The 16,695-nt window shown below is 40.1% G+C and overlaps 1 protein-coding gene across 4 annotated transcripts in view; it reads left to right on the top strand.

The window, feature by feature from the left end:
* Positions 1-16,695, top strand: part of FBN1 (fibrillin 1) — a 145,577-nt gene that overhangs the window by 110,813 nt on the left and 18,069 nt on the right. For all 4 annotated transcript variants that reach the window (XM_019007901.2, XM_033517080.1, XM_033517079.1 and 1 more), the window contains exons 33-48: positions 287-409; positions 2,197-2,322; positions 3,901-4,023; positions 4,289-4,411; positions 5,283-5,447; positions 5,838-5,906; positions 6,018-6,143; positions 7,407-7,529; positions 7,640-7,798; positions 8,667-8,738; positions 10,942-11,067; positions 11,806-11,928; positions 14,716-14,841; positions 15,387-15,503; positions 15,868-15,996; positions 16,266-16,385. In XM_019007901.2, the coding sequence (XP_018863446.1) occupies positions 287-409; positions 2,197-2,322; positions 3,901-4,023; positions 4,289-4,411; positions 5,283-5,447; positions 5,838-5,906; positions 6,018-6,143; positions 7,407-7,529; positions 7,640-7,798; positions 8,667-8,738; positions 10,942-11,067; positions 11,806-11,928; positions 14,716-14,841; positions 15,387-15,503; positions 15,868-15,996; positions 16,266-16,385 (1,950 nt within the window). The remainder of the gene's footprint in view (positions 1-286; positions 410-2,196; positions 2,323-3,900; positions 4,024-4,288; positions 4,412-5,282; positions 5,448-5,837; positions 5,907-6,017; positions 6,144-7,406; positions 7,530-7,639; positions 7,799-8,666; positions 8,739-10,941; positions 11,068-11,805; positions 11,929-14,715; positions 14,842-15,386; positions 15,504-15,867; positions 15,997-16,265; positions 16,386-16,695) is intronic.

The raw sequence follows: 16,695 nt of genomic DNA, 5'->3' as shown, positions 1-16,695 counted from the left end.
GGGAGGCAGTGAGGGGCCTCTTGGTGCTCCCCATGAAAACAAGGTACAGACCTTAGTTCTGAGTGCCCTGGAGCTTCCACAGTCAGTTACCTTGGCAAATTTCTTTCATGGGCTTTGATGGCTCCTCACTTTTTCAGTCAGATGGCCACACATATGTGTGGGTTTATTATGGAAGATTATTTAAAATAGAGCTTCTCTGTGCCATACGCTATTTAAAGTTTGTATTAATGTGTGGTTTTTTAACCATTTTTTTTTCCTTTTTTCCCCCTATTTTATTATTTTAAAGATCTGGATGAGTGCTCCAATGGAACCCACATGTGCAGCCCACATGCTGACTGCAAGAATACGATGGGCTCCTACCGCTGTCTGTGTAAAGAAGGTTACACTGGGGATGGTTTCACTTGTACAGGTGAGCTGTCTGAGGAAGACAAAGGATAACTCTAGTGGTACCATGCAACCTAAGTTAGTCTATGAGCCAATAGACAAAACCAGCTTTAAAACATTTGAAATTTTCATTAATATGTCATAATTGATTGGCTTCTCCTTCACCTAGGTTGCCATAGCTTAAAATAAATACTATATGTTACACATAGTCTAAATCAATCACTTTTTTTCCCTTGATAAAACACAGTTTTTCATTGAGCTTTTCTTGTTAGTTAAAATGAATGGCAAAATTATTAAAACAATGCTTGATTATGTAATTTGGCTAGTTAGTAAACTAGTCCATTGTCTACTCACCTTAATACTTATATAACAGGGCATATGCATCAAAATTACTTCACAAAATTGCCTAAAAATGTTTGTCCTTTCCACAAGTGAGTGTGTTATGTCTGTCTTCCTTACTCCATCATCCTGAGAGCTGCTGTCAGGATGCAGTGCTGGCATGTAGAATGAAGGAAGTAGCTGCTTCTGAAACCTCATTTTATAAACTGTAAATGAGATTATAAAACTTTGCTAGAGAGATGTTTCCCACCCACAGTTCTTTGAAGAACAGATTAGCTCATGTATGCTTAGTCACGAGGAGCCCAGCTCTCGCGCTGAGGATCGCAGTGTGCCTGGGGATGCTCGGTGGAGGGTGACGCTGTTTGGAGCAGAGCCATGGGACAGAGCTGGTGGGCCAGGTTTTCAGCTGGTGCAAATCAGCAGTACTCTATCAACTCTATCAACTACAGCAGGCTTTTAGAGCATGTGAGAATTACCAGGTTTAAGGCTGAATTTGAATAATTCCAAATTCTAAGCAGACCTTGGAATTCTGCTTAATTCTCTCCATATAATTTCATCTTGAATCTGATTCAGCTTCCTCAGTGGCCCTCCTAACCCAGTGCTCTTTGTTAATTTCCTGTATGATGATTTCTAGGAGTCTGTAAGCTACACCCTTCAGATGGAGTGCTTACAGAGTTTCTGCATTCAGCAGAACTTCTTTTTATTTGGATACTTCGTGAATTCAAGAGGTGTCTCAGACTCAAACTAGAGCACTCAAATGTTCTGTCAGCCCTCTGCCAAAGTGTGTAGTGTGCAGCATTCCCTCTGGTAGGTGATTTTTGATTTACCAGCCGTAGACTTTTCAAAACTCACGCTGCCAGCCAGACTCTGTTGCAATAGGAAGGTGTTTTTGTGATGTGTAACATTTCAGCTCGAGAGTAAGGGCCATGATCTATCTGAAGGTGAGTGGAGTCCAGTAGCAAGGCTGTTTTTCTCATTAGCTGTTAACCTGCAGTTTAGTTTTGATGAAGTTCTTTTCATGCCACTTATTGTCAGTGTTTTGATGTTTGGCATGGAGAACTGTCTATTACCATATGTTTTCTCACTGCATAGAAAACCTCTTTTTTTTTTCCCCCCAATTACTGCCTCTAGGTTTCGCTCTAATAGAAATAATAACTACAATAAATTTCACGTGCTCATTCTGGGTCTAAATTTGACCCTGTGACTGCCTCCCATTGTTATTAACTGGAGCTACTCTAAGAGTCTGTGCCTCTCTGATTTTCCTTTTGATTAGAAACTGTATTTGCAACATGTCAGGAATATACAGAGCTGTTACATGTTGTAACCTCAGCACATAACTAGATCGCAGTTTGTTCTTCATGTGTTCAAATATAATAAAATAATTAAAATGCTTGGAACACTGAATGCTTCAGCTCAATTGTTGGTGAGAAAACCATCTTTACTGCTAACTTGCAATATCCCTTCCTTTTACAGACCTCGATGAATGCTCAGAAAACTTGAATCTCTGTGAAAATGGGCAGTGCCTCAATGCCCCTGGAGGGTATCGCTGTGAATGTGAAATGGGATTTTTGCCAAGTGTAGATGGGAAAGCATGTGAAGGTAATTCTTTGTAAGCTTTAAACAACACTCAACAGATTCTGCCTTAATAGTATTTTATGTTCCAATTTTTTACAATTGTTTGCTATTTTGGTTGTATTGAGAACTACATGGCATTTTTTAATATGCTTTTTGCATATTTTTTAATGTGCCTTTTTGCACTTCATACATTTATTATGGACCTCTAAGGTGTTCATCTACCTGCTGTATATAAAGAGAACAGCTTTTCAAAGCTTATCTTATGGTATATTATTTTGGGGTCTGATTGGTGATACAAATGGCACTAATAGCTGCCATTTCTTCTTGATCATTGATATCCAGTTCTTCATTTTATTCAAAACAATTAAACAGAAAAAGTCGTTACTTTGCATTGGTGTGTATGAAGCTGAAAAACAGTGATTTGGTAACCCAAACAGTGGATACTCTTTGAGGGCTTCTATGAGGTGCAGAATCAGAGTGTGAAGCCTTGAAAAAAAAAAAAAAAAAGCCACACACAAAAAAAATATCCTGTATGAATATTTGTTCAGTTTCAAAGGTGAGCTGTCAGTTAATAGTTTACAGCTCATTCATAAGAGCTTTGCATATGCAAATATTCAAAACAATCAAATAATAACCATGTTACCAACATGATTAAGGTCATATATTTGTTTAGAACATTTGAACTCCTTATTTGATATAATTCTAATCAGTTAAGTCAGTCAAGAAGATGCAGCCTTATCATCTCACATAGTAATAACTCATACCAACTGGTATTTAAGTTCAGAAGTACATTACTTTAAAAAGGTTTTTTTTCCCCTTGAAAAGTGTTCTGTGTATTTTTTAGAAGTCTACTGAGTGAAAGAATCTGAGAGTGAGTTTTTCTTCAAGTGAAACTAACATTAGGTTTCATAATGTTTCATGAAAAAGAATACTTTAAAACCTTTTAGCCAAGTTTAAATAGCTTTTTTAAGGCTAGCTCCTGTTGCTAAAACAGACTTGCCTTCATGTCTCAGATGTGTACTCTAAGTGCAGTATTTTAAGGTCCTTTGTAAACACATGCTTTTTTTATTGTATCAAATTAGTTGTTCTTTGTGCAGTGCATGTGGCATTCAGTAAATACTGATTCAGACCCAGTGATTTGGAGAAAAGACACAAAAGTGTCTGCTTGCCAAACTTAAAATCTGTCAAATGCAGAAATCCGAAGATGAACATGAAGTTCACCTTTGGGCACAGACTTTTCTCTTGCTGGTGTCCAGCTTTCTGCAGATGACTGCTGGTTTATGATAAATTTTATTAAAATTATGATAATTTTATTAAGGCATATTTTCTGCTATGTTTAATATTGCTACTTGTCAGATTAGGCCACTAATAATCTAGGATGGTTTCTGGCATAGCTTCCAGAGAATTGTGAGGAGCCTTTTTCCCAAAAAATCGTTATGGATTAGATTCCTTAGGCTCCAACATAAATCTTTCATGTTTCTTTTCCTTGTCTTGGTGTTCAGAAGCTGTTGTCTTCCAGATCCATGCTGCTGAAAATGTAGTTCTCTATGTCTCAAGAAGATAGGGAAACCTCATATTTTTCCTCTCCTATTCCTTAACCAGATATTGATGAGTGCTCACTTCCTAACATCTGTGTCTACGGTACTTGTCATAACCTCCCTGGACTCTTCCGATGTGAGTGTGAAGTGGGCTACGAGTTGGACAGAAGTGGTGGTAACTGCACAGGTAAAACTTTGAACAATGTGCTTTTTAATCTTCTGTCAGTGCTATAGTCAGATCCTTAAGAAATTCTTTTAAGTAGCTGTACAAATCAAACTGGTTATAGGAAAATACAGACTTCCTTACTGTATAACACAGGATTCTCCATACCTTTAGATACCAGTATCTCATAATTAATGGATTTGTGATGGTCAGCATATTCTACCTGATATAGCAATGATTTGTAGTGTCCTTGAGTACTTGCTTACCACGTGCTGTTTTTTTCTTGCAGATGTTAATGAATGTGCAGACCCTACAACCTGCATTAGTGGCACGTGTATCAACACTGCTGGTAGTTACACCTGTGAGTGCCCTCCAGATTTCGAGCTGAATCCCACCCGAGTTGGATGTGTTGGTAAGGGACCATTCCCTGTGCTATTTACAAGTGGAGTTCTACAGAGGGGCTGCAAGCTTAGGAATAAAGTCCCAGGTCATGGGAAAGGTCTTGGTCAGGCTCTTCAATTCCCATCCCACTGCCCCTGACTTAGAAGCTGTAATAGGGCAGCAGGAGCATGTCCAGAGTTAATGCAGCATGCCAGCAGTGCCCTGCTGCCAGAACCAATCCCTTGGGGCTAGTTAGAGCTGTCCACAATCTCCAGCAAGTAGGAGACAATTATAAAATTCAACAAACTTAAGTGCACATCCAGCTGGCCCTAAGATGGCAGGCAAATGAAGTTGTGGCATGAAGCCACCCACGCTCTTGGAGCACTGAGTGCACTTGGCGAGGTGCAGCTTCATGACCAATGGAAATGCTCTTATATTAGGCTCCAACTGCTTAGTAATCCTAATATTTTTTTTTGGTTTTGTTTGTTTAAGAGGGTGTAGAGATGCTTCTCAAATTTTAATGTGTTTGAAATTCCTAACATTTAGTAGATGCTTTCCTGCTTGTAAACCTTGAGTAGAGGGAGAAAGCAGTGGATATCTGGAACTGGAAAAATGTACAAATGTGAGGGAAAATGTGAGTGAAAATGAGAAAAAGCCTGGCTGACATGCCCTTGGACTCGATGAGTAAATTTCCTACTTTGTGAAAAGTCAAAAAAAGCCAAGGAATGGGGCACCAACATCCTACCTGAGTGGGAAATGCTGGGCCCCCCTGGGCAACACAGCTTACTTGCTTTGGGCCTGTAAGAAATGGGAGCCATCAGTAGGTATCCCTCACCCTCAGAGGGTGTGCTGTGCTTTGCTCTCTCCTAAAATGTGTTTGTCATTATGTGCATTGTGAACAGATACACGATCTGGAAACTGTTACCTGGACATCAAAACTCGGGGGGATAACGGTGGCACCTTCTGCAGCAATGAGATTGGAGTGGGTGTTTCCAAGGCCTCCTGTTGCTGCTCCCTGGGCAAAGCCTGGGGAGTTCCCTGTGAGCACTGCCCGCTCGTGAACACAAGTAAGTCTGCATTTCCTGGCTTAAACACAGCAATGTTGTCTGGTGGGTTTTTTCCTAATTTAGCCAGGTAGCTCAAATACTGGTGTGAATTTATTGTGGACATGTAAGGGGCAGGCTTCCACTGGTCTTCACCAAAAACTTTACTAATCTTTCAGAAAGATTATTTAGTCAGAGTATTATTATCGTTTCTGAGCAAGTTTGCTATTACACTGAAAACTACCTGATGAAATGGAATAACAGATGATGTTAGAGAACAAAACCTAACATCTCTAGCTGGTTAGCTTGTAAATTTACATTTAAATTATCTGTAATAGTCTGATCTGTTTTCAAAAACAATTATGCTGAAAATGTTTCTACTATCATATGCTCATAAATCTGTTTTGTTTTCAGCTGAATATAAAGTTCTTTGCCCTGGAGGGGAAGGATTCCGACCAAACCCTATTACAGTTATATTAGAAGGTAATGTTTGCAATTTCCTTTATTTACAAGTCTGAAATTTGGAAACTCTGTAGTGAGGGTCTTTTTTTCATTGAAAACATTAATGAAATATTTATGCATTTGTTTGGACAGATATTGACGAATGTCAAGAACTGCCTGGACTTTGCCAAGGAGGAAAATGTATTAATACATTTGGTAGCTTCCAGTGTCAGTGTCCATCAGGATACTACTTGAATGAAGAGACTCGAGTGTGTGATGGTATGGAGCTTTCACTTAACTAGTCTTCTGCTTTATTCTTTGAAAATAATGACAGATCAAGATGCAGAGAATTAATCGTTCCTTGAAAAGGAGAGTGACCAGACTAAGCAGTGTAAAGTTCTAGGGTGGGAAAATTGAACAAGCTGAAATCTTGCATTAAGAGTGTGAAAATTCCTTCTTGACCATGTTGAAATATATGCAAGTTTTTTTCTTTAAGTTATCATATTTTGATCAAAACCTGAAAACCCAACAATTTTTTTCTAAAATAAGACATTATTTGCTAACTGGATATAAAAAATAGCTGTTTGGTAATGGGAAATGAATAAGCAGTCAGATAAAAGAACAAATTTTCCCCATGAATCTGGTGGACTGGTGTGTCCATGTATTTTTCCACTGCTTTTTTCACTCCTGCTGATCCAGTAGTCAACTGAAAATATTGGTTGTACTGCAAAACATGTTCTTTTTCCAGCACAGTCAGAAGTACGTGTCACATTATGTGCCACTCTCAAGGTGTACTGGATATAAAACCTTAAGTGCCCCATCAAGTTCTAAAATTTCCTGTTGTGCAGGCTGTCTTCAGTCTTCCAGGTAGATAATAATGTGGTGCCTAAGAGGTGGAAAACGCTGCAGAAAGATAAAACATTCAGGCCCTAAATTAAGGCTGAACCAAAGTGCTTCATCCACATTATGCTTATGCAGCCTGACAGATGCTGAGTGGTGTGTCAAAGATATTCTAAAATTTTAGGGCTGGGAAAATATTTTTGACCTTTTGGGAACTGAGATGTTTTGGAGCTGGTATTTTGTTTTGGTTAGATTTTTTTTAAACAAAACTTAGTCTCTTGATGAAGTAAATACGACATCTCGTGTTGGAAAAGTGGTTCACTTACCCCAGTCAGGCAATGCTCAGTCGGAACTCCACAGGGAATCACTTTGGTTCTTTTCCAGATCTAAGAATCCAGAATGGAGGAGATCCTCAAATACTATTTTTATGCAACAGATGCAAAAGCCAAATTGCTGTTTCTGAGCTATCCAGACATACCAGAGTTCCCATCTTTGCATCACAGCTGGGCTTTCCATGGCCATCTGTGCTGCCACTTTCTTCTCTGTGTGGCTTCACTCCACCATGACCTTCCTCAGAGCCCCTTCAGCTCTTGTCTGCCAGTACCTTCCTACCTCAGACATTACTGAGACATTTTTGTTCTCAGAAGCACAACAAGAAAGCTTCTGTGGCCACTCACTCACTGCCTGGATGTTCTCTTCTAGATGTGAATGAGTGTGAGACACCTGGCATTTGTGGACCTGGCACATGTTACAATACTGTTGGGAACTACACCTGCATCTGCCCTCCTGATTACATGCAAGTCAACGGAGGAAACAACTGCATGGGTATGTGCTGGGGTTTCTTTAAAGCTTTATCTTAGTGCATTGGGCCAGGAAGGTCATCTTCCCTGAGAGCTGCCTACTGCATTGGCCTGAGGTTTTCTTCATTTTCACAGATATGAGAAGAAGTCTGTGTTATAGAAATTACTATGCTGACAATCAAACCTGTGATGGTGAGCTGCTCTTCAATATGACCAAGAAAATGTGCTGCTGTTCCTACAACATTGGACGTGCATGGAATAAGCCTTGTGAACAGTGTCCTATCCCAAGCACAGGTACATTTTTGCATTGCAAAGCTATCTGAAGGCCTTGGTAACATCATAATTACAATTAGTGAGTGTAATGCCATTAGAGATGCTATGTCTTTTTCTACTCTTGTGCGTCCAAAATGAGGGGATTGGTTGCTTCTTTGTCCTGGAGGTGATCAGCCCTAGTCATGATGAAGGCATATGTGGAGTGGTTTGTGTCCATGCTGCTGGGTTGTACCTACCTTGTGCCAGTTTCACTGTCTCAGAGACTTTATGCTCTATATTGATTAATCCATCTCTTTGCAAGTTCTTGTTGATCCAATGTTGAGGCACTGACCAGGATTTTATTGGTATTGCTCCAACAAATACAAGGTCTGGTCTGCTCTGCCCTGATTGCTGTTTGCCATGAGGGGCCTTTGTGGCAGCCAGGAGTTTACAGAGATACCTTGGTGTGCTCTGAGAATGATCTGTGTTGAGCAGCCAAATGTAAGATGGAGGAGGGTCTCTGCTAATTGAATTGCACACATGACTCTTCCACACTGGGTAAGACTGCAGGGCATCCCACCCTGCCTTGAGGTTTGCTTCAAGAGCAATTTCCTAGACTTGATTAACTGCCAACTTGTAGTTCAGGTTTTTAAGAATCAGATCTGAAATTGTATGCAAACACTGTAATGCATAGGGATAGGCATAAGCAGAGAAAAATAAGCATGTAATCCCAACTGGACGAGAACCCAAGGAGGCTCACATGGTGAGTTTGAGAAAGGGACTGCCTACCTCTGTGTGCCCTGCAGGTGCTGAAAGAGTAGAACAACTTTCTTGGCCAGAGCATATGATGAATTTTTGTCTGTTAATTAATTCCAAATGTTTTAATCACTGCTTTGCTTTCCTGTTGCAGATGAATTCTCCACACTCTGTGGAAGTCAAAGGCCTGGCTTCTTCATTGACATTTACACAGGATTACCAGTTGGTGAGCTGTAATTTATGTTTTGAACTAAATTCAATGCTACCTGTACCCAGGGAAGAGGGGAGGTTTGTTTTCCCAGTTGTTATTTCTTTTTTCATGTGAAGAATAACAATTAAACAGTGTAATGGAGTTCAGCCCTCTGTTTAAGTCAAACTTAAGTGCAGACTTTCTGCCTGGCTGCTCCTAGCTGGCAGCAGTGACAGCTGCTTGTAATCAAGGCAACACAGCTCCAAAGAAACTGTAGTCAGGGCTACACGAGCAGGGCACAGATACCGGGAATGAGAGCTCTGGGAGTAAGGCCAACCAGCATTTGGTCTGAGAGGAACTGGGAGTCTTTCCTTCAAACTAAAGCAAGATTTAATCTGACATTTCACATCAGTCCCCCTGGGTATTGGTTTGACACAAAAATCCTTTTTTCTGCTCAGCTGGAATATTTCTCACATATGTTATTGTGTGTTACATTTGAATCGTGAGTAACAAATTGCAAAACAAGAGGGAGAGAAGGAGGAATTTTAGGACAAGGAATTGAATAAATCCCTAATGGGACTCCCTTTTGTTTTCATTTACACTAAAATGCAAATGAAAAGCAGATAATGTACCCTGTGACAAACAGAGATGGCATACAGGCAGTAATCAGATGCTTTACCATGAAGCTATTGCTGTGTGCAGTGTTTAGCTAGTTAGATGAAAATATTTTTAGTGAAGTGGGGAATGTAATTTTTAAAGAGGTTACAGAAATGCGCAATATTTATTATTTACGAGGTCATTTCTTGGAAGCAAAGTTTCCCCTTCTAGCTATTAGCATTAGTCCAGATTGTTGCAGGGTCTGCTCAAGCTAATTGGGCCCTTCATCAGCATCAGCAGGGAGCCCTTGGATCTTGCTGGTGTGCACAGGTAGGAGCTGCAGCTGCAGTGTTTGCCATGTGTGCAGGGGTGTCGCAGGCTGCTGTGTCTGCGCTGCCACAGCTCAGAGCTGTGTGCTTCAGGAGCCAATGGAAACAGAAGGGCACGTCCCACAGAGCCCACCAGTGCAGGCCTGCCACTGATGCACACACAGCTTCTCACAGCTGTGCAAATCCCAGCTCTCCTGCTGCTTTGGGATCTGCTGTAGCATTCAGCCTGCTGCTTTACACAGGAGTTACTCATGTCCCTTACACCTGCAGGCACAGAATCAAGGGAGAGCCCTCTGCAGGGACAGTGCTCTGTGTACACTCTAGTATTTCCTTACAGTCCAGTGATGTTACTCTCTGGATTTAAGTTTTACATAGTTGCTCCAGGTGTTTGTTTCTGAAACAGAAATAGTTTGTTTTTACTCATTCTGTATATCAGACGACTTAAAATTACAGAATCTAATGTAGAAAATTAAGGGTGGATCCAGCAGCAAAACAAAACAAACAAAAAAACCCAAAACAAACAAATCCACATTTGATGGGAGCTACTGTTAGCTGACAATTTCCCACCATATTCTATGATTGTGTACCTCAGTGCATATGTCAATGTTTACTAAAGGCAGGCTTTGGAGGAGTTTCTGAACTCTCTCATGTCAGAATATTAAGACGTGTAAGGACCCAATAGGCAAGACATATAATTGTAATAGCAGCTGGGTTTTTTCCTGCCAAAATCAGTTACTTAACTGGGGTGTATATAAAGCATTGGCAAGCCCTGGCTACCTGGCCTAATCAATCTAATTAATGGCATCTTGGCAGCACTTCAGATGTTACCTGTCATTGGCACTTTCAAACTATTACATAAGACCCTGAAAGTCTTTTCAGATTAACTGGGGTAAAACAATACAAAACTAACTCTGATAAGTGTTTGCATTCAGTCACACTCTCCTGAATTATACCAAAGACAGTTCCATTGGCTCTCTGTTTGGGTCTTCCCAAGAACTCCACTGTGACATTTGGGAAGGGAATGAGGTTCATCAGGGCTGTGTGTGGGAGACATGAGGAAGGATGTCTTCCTCTGTATTCCTCTGTAGCAGAATATACCTTCAGTACAGAGAAGAGTCAGAACCTGAGAAAGCAAGAAATACCTAAATTTCCACAGTTTGGGGTAGCTGGCTTACTGTTCAGTTGGGAACATTCTGATGCTTGCATTATATGTTTGAAAATTATCTTAAAGGGAAAATGCAAAAGACATACTATGTAGCAGAAAATTCCATGAAGTGCTCAATGCAAGTATTAAAAAAAAATTAATCTTGCAGATATTGATGAATGCAGAGAGATTCCTGGAGTGTGTGAAAATGGGATCTGTATAAACATGGTTGGCAGCTTCCGATGCGAGTGTCCTGTGGGTTTCTTCTACAATGACAAGCTCCTGATCTGTGAAGGTAGAGTGCTCCTCTCATTCAGAGGAATGGTGTTTCAGCTGGCAATTCAGACACTGCCAAATCAGAGCCTTGAAGGCATCCTTAATGAGGGGAAAATACTGCTATCAGTGTAATAAGTCTGTGTAAATTCAGACATTTTGAATTCTTTTGCATAGAAAATACCACATTTTCTGTCAGACTCTAAGGCCTTGAAGGCACATGAGTCAGCAGTCATGGGAAGAAATGTGTTTTTTTCACATTTGGCAGTAAAGCTAAGAAAAAATACTAGTCTTGAGTCATGAGCACAATTTTTTTAATTCCAAGATATTTTTTTTTCTAATGGAACAAATATTTTTGTAAGAAATATAAACAGATGGGGTTTTTTTCTAGTTTAAACATTCCCTAATATTGTATTAATCAGTTTAATGAAGAAATTGAAGGTAGCATATGAGTTGCTGTCATTCTCTGGTGTGTGTTATGACTGCTGACAACATGGGTGCTGCAGGCAAGGTGTTGAGAGCTTTGAGTAAAAGCTTCTTCTGTGTGCTGTTTCTAAGTGAAAACCAGTTACATTTCTGGGGAGATAAAGTTCTCCTTTTGCAGCACCTGAAGTAAGGAAAATTGATCAAAATTTTTTTGCCTAAAGCTTTGTGATAATGTTTACACTGAAAGCTACTAATACCTGCATGCTAAAAAAATATGACATCTTTCCACTGCCAGCTTAACTATAAAAATCAAATTCCTCTTTTGTCTGGGCAGATATTGATGAATGCCAGAATGGACCAGTTTGCCAGCAAAATGCAGAGTGTGTGAACACAGCTGGGAGCTACCGCTGTGACTGCAAACCTGGCTACAGGTTCACTTCCACGGGGCGCTGCACTGGTGAGTGCCTGGCAGGGCTGCACACACGAGGGGACTTTAAAGGGCTTGCAAAAACAGCTCTCCTCCCCAGAAGGTTGGTATTTCAGAGGATGAGCTGAGCTTCAAGAACTCTTCTCTTAAACACTGAGGTAATTCCAGCCCCATCCTATGGATGTATAAGTGGAAGATAAAAACCTAAGTAGGTGTTTGTCTTTCATTTTTCCCCACCAAATCCAAGTGTTTTTCTTCAGTCCTTGTCGTGTCTAGGAGGGGAAGACCATTTGCACCACCTTTCTGTATTTTCTGATTTTCTATATGTGTTTTAGCAATTTATTTTCCACTTGTATTCCTACAATAATTCCCTGCTTGCTGCTGGAGCCTCTGTTGATAAGGTAGACTTATCTGCTTGCCTGTATGCAATAACTAACTTGTAAAGCTTATTGTTGAATTTCCTAACTTTGATACAGATTTAAACTCGGCCCATAACATTATTTTTAAATACTCACTGAGTGGGACTGCAGTTTTCTAATCTCTTTGCTTTTTCTTACAATGTCTTAGTCCAAAGAGGCATTAATGTTATCTTGCTTACTTGAAGAATTGCTCAGATTTTAAAGACTGCACTGGGCCAAGCTGCTGTAAATATTACATACTATATACATTTCTGAAACAAAATAAGAACTACAACGGAAGCTAGAAACAGTATCCTTGCGTTTTTGCTTCTGAGTACTTGAGTTTTAGGAAGTGCACTTTTCCCTGCAGTGCCGTTTTTCATTGTTTCATGTGACCCTTATGGGAAAAGGGTGTAGGGGAAATCAGAACACTACTATGAGAACTAAAACTTTGCTTTGTTAAGCTATGCAGCAGCACATGTAAATATTCAATATGTTCCTAATGTAATTGTTGTTGTTAAGGGTTCATTGCAGCAGTACAGGAAGAGCAAGGAAAGGTTCTGATATGGGTTACAATTCCAAAGATGAATTGGCACAAACATTAATACTTCCCTGTATTTTGCTCTTACTTTATGCTTGGTGAAAATAAAGTTACACAATCAGAGTAAAAATAAAAGTGGTTGAAAAAGTACATGATCCAGCAAAGGAAGGAAATTCCCAACCACTCTGCTGGGAGCAGAGAGAGGTAAGCACCTTGCAGTATTGGGTCAGCCATGCTACTGCATGGAAAACTATCACACCCCGGTAGTTTATGTGCTATTGAGTCAAACCCCAATATTTCACAGCCACTAGAACTAGGAGTACTGAATCTATCTTACCTTCAAGATAGCATTCTTCTGGTGCTCTCCATAAAACAAATAATTTTTCTCATGAATTATTTTTGCATGACTTTTCATTTGCCCCCAAAGCAGCAGGGAGTCATAGTTTTCTTTTGTCTCTGCTCTCCTCTGCTGTGAAGATTAGGAGTTAAGACAGCATTGGCTTTCCTTCTGCCTCCTTCGGACTGTAATTAGCAGTGCTATCTATCATCAGTGGCACTGGGAGAGCTGAGGGTCCTCAGTGCACACCCATCCAGAGTTACTCACGGCCCCATGGGATGTACAGAGATCCTGGGGATGGGGCTGTCAGGGTTGTCCATGTGCTGATTGTCCCTATGCCAGGAAGAGAGCTCCCAGTACAGAAGAGAGGCAGGAAAATGAAATTTAGTACATGAAGTTCTTTGCAATTAGGAACAATTTGACTCTTACTTTTGCAATGACCTGGGGATGGTTTGCTGAGAAACTGCATCTGCTTGGCTTAGATTGCATATAAAAGAAAATTACTGAGCGCTAGAGCCTAATCAGTTTTAATACAACCTCATGGCAGCATCTTAGTTCTCATATTTTGGAGCTGCAGCATAGGAAGGAAGGAAGCATGTTGAATCAAACCAGCTCTTGGTGGTGATGAGGTCAACAGAAACACCTCATCTGATGTTTCTGATTTGTTGTGGAATAAAACTATGCCAGAGAGCAAACATTTTGTTTGTTAATATTTTATTTCACTTACTATTGATAGAATCCTGCGTTCTGCCTGAAAGCATTTCTAACGAGAGTAGCAGGAAGCAGTTGGCTGTTGAAGAAGTAAAAGAGATGCCCTGCTATTGTAAGGCAGCAATCACATGCTGGCAGGAAAGCTCTCCTCCTTCTCTGCAGAATTATATAAAATATCCCCTGACTCCATATAGCAGTAACTCTTCTTGCTGTTTGAGCTCTGTCCAGTTTATAGGATCACCACATTTCATGGATGCTGCAACACATGTATGTGTACCTGTTTTTCTCTCTGCATGATGAATTGATAAATCCAGTATCTCTCTGTAAGCCTAGTGAGAAAAGTGTGATGTTCATCTCCCTTTCTGTTCTGTTGATTTCCATGAGTTGATCATGCAATTTGTGCTACAGTCAAATGTGGCTAAATGCAAGTAGCTGCTTTTGTGAGAAGAAAGCAAAGTGTAATTCATATGCCTCTTTCATATCTCCTGCAGTCAATATAGAGCCATAAGACTCAGACCCTTTCCAATCTCGTGTCATTAATTCTGCTCTTAGTGAGCCATGGTGATACGCTTTCCCTCCAGCAAGAATTTGAATTTTCTAAATATCATTTTTATGCTAAATTTTTCTTGGATCCGCAAATACTGGAAGAGGTAATTTACATGTAAGTAAGTCCCTTTGCTGGGATTTACCAGGTAATGTTTCTGTTATTAATAAATTAAAAACACTATTTTAAGTTAGGCCATGGACTGGATACTGTCTTGGTTGCTAATGCATCTTTCCAGCCTTGTAGTTTAGAAGCCTTAACTTTAACTGCACGTCTTTGTTTTCAGATCGGAATGAATGTCAAGAAATTCCCAATATCTGCAGCCATGGGCAGTGTATTGACACGGTTGGAAGTTTCTACTGCATTTGTCACAATGGATTCAAAACCAATGATGACAGGACAATGTGTATAGGCAAGTATTTAAAATTAAACTGGACTTAGGCTTCCATTGAAACAGTTATTAAGTCTGTCCTCTCTGTAATAAGGAGTTGCAGTACAATGTCTGAGGTTGTGAGAAATTTACCACCAGACAAAGGTGCAAAACTGGCCATTAGAGATGATAAAAAGCAGATACAGACTGCAAACCATCTCATTAAATTAGAGTGAAACTTTAAAATTACATATCCTGTCTAATGAACTGCTAATGCTTTAATTTTTGAAGAAAATATTTCATTCTTAGAATTTTCTGGAGTATCTTGTCTCATTTATTCCTTTAGGCAAGAAATTTAATAGAGGAATATTGCAATGCAGCAGTTGTATACAGCCTACTTGTTAATAGAGTGAATAAAGGGTAGATCTCTTGCCAGAAAGACCTTTTCAGAAACAGTCATCTTCATTAACAAGGGAATTTTGTATTTAACCCATTCACAGTTTTCAGTGGTGTGTTGTATAAACAGAGATTTTCCTCTGCTATTCAGTATGTTGGCAGTGGATTATTTCTCTCCTGTTCCTCTGTAGATATTAATGAGTGCGAGAGAGATGCCTGTGGCAATGGAACCTGCAGGAACACCATTGGCTCCTTCAACTGCCGCTGCAACCTGGGCTTCATCCTCTCACACAACAACGACTGCATAGGTGAGGAGTTCTGAGCCCAGGCACGTGTTCCTGAGACTTCCTACTTCTAATGAAAATACCATCTTCTCTTTTGTATCATCCCTGTGAGGAAAGACAAAACCCTATTTTGTCAGTCTAAAAAGGCCTCTTTGATTATGCAATGCTCACTTTTCTAGAGCTACTTGAATGTTTGCACAAGATACAGGAACATTTGAATTTTACTCCTGTTCTGGCAATTCTATAATACAGTAATTTCCTCTCACTTGCTTTTGAAATGGGATTGTGTTATCAGTTAGTTTGTTGATATGGTGGAAACAGAAATCTCACCTACCCAGTTTCCATTGTTGCTGATATTGCTGACATATTTCAATGTTATTTTTCTTAGACGTGGATGAATGTGCAAGTGGAAATGGGATGCTCTGCAGAAATGGTCAGTGTGTGAACACCATCGGGTCCTTCCAATGTCTCTGCAATGATGGCTATGAAGTGGCTCTGGATGGAAGGACTTGTGTTGGTGAGTGCTTTCTTTAAGGATGGAAAAAAAGTGCAGCAAACCTTGAGCAGGTATGTTTAGTGAAACAGTGGGTTCAGAGAGGACTGTCACACTGCCATCACCACACCTAGCAGAAGGAAACAATGACAAGAGGACAAGAAGATGGTTCCTCCCACTCCTGAAAAGTTCCACATTCAGTTTGATGGAATCTAAATTAAAGTGGCCTCAGTCAGCGATTTATTGAGATAACAGCAATTACCTCAAGTAAGTTGTCTTTTTTTTTCTTCTAGATATCAATGAGTGTGCACTGGAGCCTGGAAAATGCTCACCAGGCACATGTCAGAACTTGGACGGCTCATTCAGATGTATCTGTCCTCCTGGATATGTCCTCCAGAATGACAAATGTGAAGGTGTGTACAGAATAATCCTTCTTCTCTGTCTCTTTCTTAGCTGCTCACAATTGTTACCTATTTCCTTTGGATTTAAATGTGAGTAACCTTTAGTCTTTTGTGGCAGTCTACAGTTCTGAACTGTAGCCACTAGTAAGTCTCTCCCTTCCTAGAAAAGGTCTCACATTGCTGAACATTTGTTTGAACCAGAGAACTACTTGCTCTGAACCCTAGAAAAATAGAATCCCAGGCTATTTCTGTGGCTGTACATTGTTGAAGTTTGCCCACTGCCTGAGGACTTGAAAACTAACTGTGGATTTTGCACTTGGAT

The sequence above is a fragment of the Parus major genome, chromosome 10 (genome assembly GCF_001522545.3).
Source record: "Parus major isolate Abel chromosome 10, Parus_major1.1, whole genome shotgun sequence".
Taxonomy (NCBI): domain Eukaryota; kingdom Metazoa; phylum Chordata; class Aves; order Passeriformes; family Paridae; genus Parus; species Parus major.
The sequence above is the reverse complement of the archived record's forward strand: the minus strand, read 5'-3'. Positions and strand labels throughout refer to the sequence as shown.